The sequence below is a fragment of the Gossypium hirsutum genome, chromosome D04 (assembly GCF_007990345.1).
Source record: "Gossypium hirsutum isolate 1008001.06 chromosome D04, Gossypium_hirsutum_v2.1, whole genome shotgun sequence".
Lineage (NCBI taxonomy): Eukaryota > Viridiplantae > Streptophyta > Magnoliopsida > Malvales > Malvaceae > Gossypium > Gossypium hirsutum.
In genome coordinates, this window is record NC_053440.1 from 8804571 (window position 1) to 8807825 (window position 3255).

General features: G+C 36.7%; 1 protein-coding gene across 1 annotated transcript; it reads right to left on the bottom strand.

Moving 5' to 3' along the window:
* Positions 1-710: 710 nt before the first annotated feature.
* Positions 711-3255, bottom strand: LOC107928052 (polyvinylalcohol dehydrogenase). Its single transcript, XM_041091897.1, has 3 exons — positions 2905-3255; positions 1677-2277; positions 711-1409 (listed from the first exon to the last, which is right to left on the bottom strand). The coding sequence occupies exons 2-3, from the start codon at positions 1983-1985 to the stop codon at positions 951-953; spliced, it is 768 nt and encodes a 255-aa protein (XP_040947831.1). The 5' UTR covers positions 1986-2277; positions 2905-3255; the 3' UTR covers positions 711-950.

A 3255-nucleotide genomic window follows, 5' to 3' on the forward strand; every position in this document is an offset into this window, starting at 1 on the left:
AATTTATAGTCAAAATAATACACAAAATAATACACACTAAAATTTTTAATTTTACTAAAAATAATAACTAACTAACTAACTAACTATAATAATAATACTAGTTTGTTTGCTAACTATAATATTACTAAGTTACATCTTAATACATTAATAACATCTTAATACTAACAACAACAACAACAACAACAACAACAACAACAACAACAATAATAATAATAACTAATACTATTATTTTGAGTTTTATTAATCTTAATAACTAAACTAAAACAAAAAAATATTACAAAATATACAAAATAATAACAACAATATAATCAATTATTTTTAAAAAAATACCTTCTTTTTCTCCTCTTTTTCTCTCTTTTTCTCTTCTTTTCCGCAATAACTCTTCTTCTTCTTTTTCTTTTTCTTTTGATTTTTCTTTCTCTTCTTTTTCACAGTAACTCTTCTTCTTCTTCTTCTTCTTCTTTTGATTTTTCTTTCTTCAGCTGGACAGAGGTCGTATTTATAATACGAGTAGTGCCGCCAATCAATATGGCACCATTGGTGCCGCCAATGGCATTGGCACCATTGGTGCCGCCAATGGTTTTGGCACCTTTGGTGCCGCTAATCCCATTGGCGTGACCAGTGGGGTCTGTCACATCAGTCAGATTTTTTTTAGTTTTTTTTTTTATTTTTTTATATATTTTGGTAAATAAAAAAATTATATATATTTTAGTAAATAAAAAAAAGTTATAACATTTTGGTAATTTTTTATTTTTGTTATAATATTTTGATAAAAAACCCAGCACACACATACCTGGGCGTTGGGCCTCCCACGTAGTGGGCCCATGTGTTCTACGCTCAACAATATTTTATTGAGAGAAAAGAGTAGAGAGATGTCCATTATTTCTTCAACAAAATTAAGTTGAAGATTAAATGCTTTAGTGTATTACAATTTATCTTGTCGAGGTAGATCAAGCGACACAAAAGGCGAAGAGTGAGTTCCCAGCAGTGAAACCTGGATCGGAAAGTCCAACGCTAACTTTGTATCCATGGCCTAAATAAATGCATCCATTGCTAACTGACGCGCCACCATATATGGTGGCCCCTGTTTTATAAGACCACAAGATTTCTCCAGTCATAGCGTTCATGGCATAAATTGGTCCTTGTCTAAATGTTGAACCACCAATTACGACTCCGTTAGCCACGGTCACAGGGCCATTGGCTGTACCATTGCTAGGATCAGCTGTTGACCAAAGGACGCGATCACTTTTAGAATCCATCGCCACCCACCCACCGGCTGTCGTGACCTTTGTAGATGGCTGTAAGGTGAAGTTCTTGCGATCGGAGTTAGCGATGTTGGTGTAGACCCTCTTTTCATCTGTGGCGGCTCCCCATGTTCCTCCACCAGTGAGGCCACCAGGTCCAGCTTCCTACGTTCCAAATTACCAGTTAAAGTATGACAGTGTATATCCCTCAAGGTTTTATCATCCAACTAAAGCGATACTACTTATGCTACAAGAGGTCTCGCCTAGGGCGTTGGTCTTTGGTTTGAGCCAAAAGCACACCACAAGACCTATGGATAGGAGAGCGTACTTTCAATCTTATTATTTTGAGACAGACGACTTGAAAGTTTGTTGTTACAATGTAAAGGTAATGAATTGACTATTTTCATAAGTTAAGCATTAAAGATATCTTACAGTGGACCATATAAGTTTGCCATTGTCACGGTCCAAAGCCCAAGCATATCCACTTTTCTGAACAGCGACAGCAAGATCTCGCTTAATTCCATCGACATATGTGGTTAGCATCATAGGTGCTGCCGCAAAATCAGCACCGAGGTTGGGACCAGGAGGACACTTGGGGTTGGACACATTGTTGCATGCAAAAAACCAAACATCATAACCCCCTAATTGATTGAACCACTTGATCTTTCCAGTATCCAAGTCAAGAGCTATAATCGAATCTGAGTGATTTTCAGGCTCCACACATTCATCAGTAGAAGGCATATCTATTCGATTGTTTTGTCTCTCCTGACAGTCTCTTACGTTTTTAGGTGCAGACTAGAGGTTCCCTGTGCCAATATATACATGGTTCCGGCGGATATCAATTGATGGGCTACTTCCCCAAATAGCTGCTCCGGCGTACTCCCCACGCTGGCCAAAATTGTCAGGCAACATATAGGTCCGCCACAAGATTTTTCCAGTCCGGGCATTTAGTTTGACAAAGCTTCCTCGGAAGATACAACATTGTTCAATGCTGACGGTCTCCTCGTTTGAAGATGTGCCAACATAGAAATGCCTAAGTCAATTCGAATTGAAACCGATCAGTCTGCCATATTTGCCTATTTACATGACTGAATCTAATTATGCAGTGCTCAAACAACAAATGGTTAATCATGTTTCTCTTTTAATTGCTATAAATTCTGTGATTTCAGTTGCCTAACTAACCTTTTTTCTTTCAGAAACCGAACCTACCTAACATCAACCATAGCTCTCAACTAGTGATTGCAATCATATGGGTAGGGCAGGAGGCTTTTTTGGTTTTGGTGTCGTGACTTCAACATGATTTTATTAATATTTTTAACGTGCAGCCCAACCTCGGGAAAAAAATATTTTCCTACTCGTAAGGTGTCGAAATTTTACAAGATTGAACGAAAAACATATTATAAAATCTAATAAAATTAGGATATTTTAATTAAAATATATAGAAATAGTTATAAAATAAAAAAGGAAGTATTTTAATGAATATATAATCCAGAAATTTCAATGAAATACCGAACCCCAATTTTCAAAATTAAAAAAATGAAAAAAAGATCAGGTTGAAACCCCACAATTTGGGGTTATCATACAACCCAACTTGCAACGTAAAGGAAGCTTTTAGTCAGTAGACGGAGTAGAAGATGATATATAACAGAAAAAGACTGACCCCTTGTAATAAGTTCCTGACATGGTGATAAGAGCTTTGGAGTGTTTATCGAGCTGGGTTAACCAGACAAGTCGCCCATTGGATCATTTAACTGCAACAACATAAGCAGGTCAACCCAATCCAAAGACAAGCATATCATGCGCAATCACAGGAGTTGATCTCGAAACTGTTATATTAGGGTCGAAATCGAATATAGCCCCTGTTGAATTAAGGCCAGTGAGGTGTTGTTGGAAACGTGATGGGCCGAAAATTTACTTTTTATTACACACTCAATATATTACAATACGAAGATTACAAATATTTTCTCAATGACTAGATAGTTTAGCTGCTGCTAGATTTTAACTCACTCAA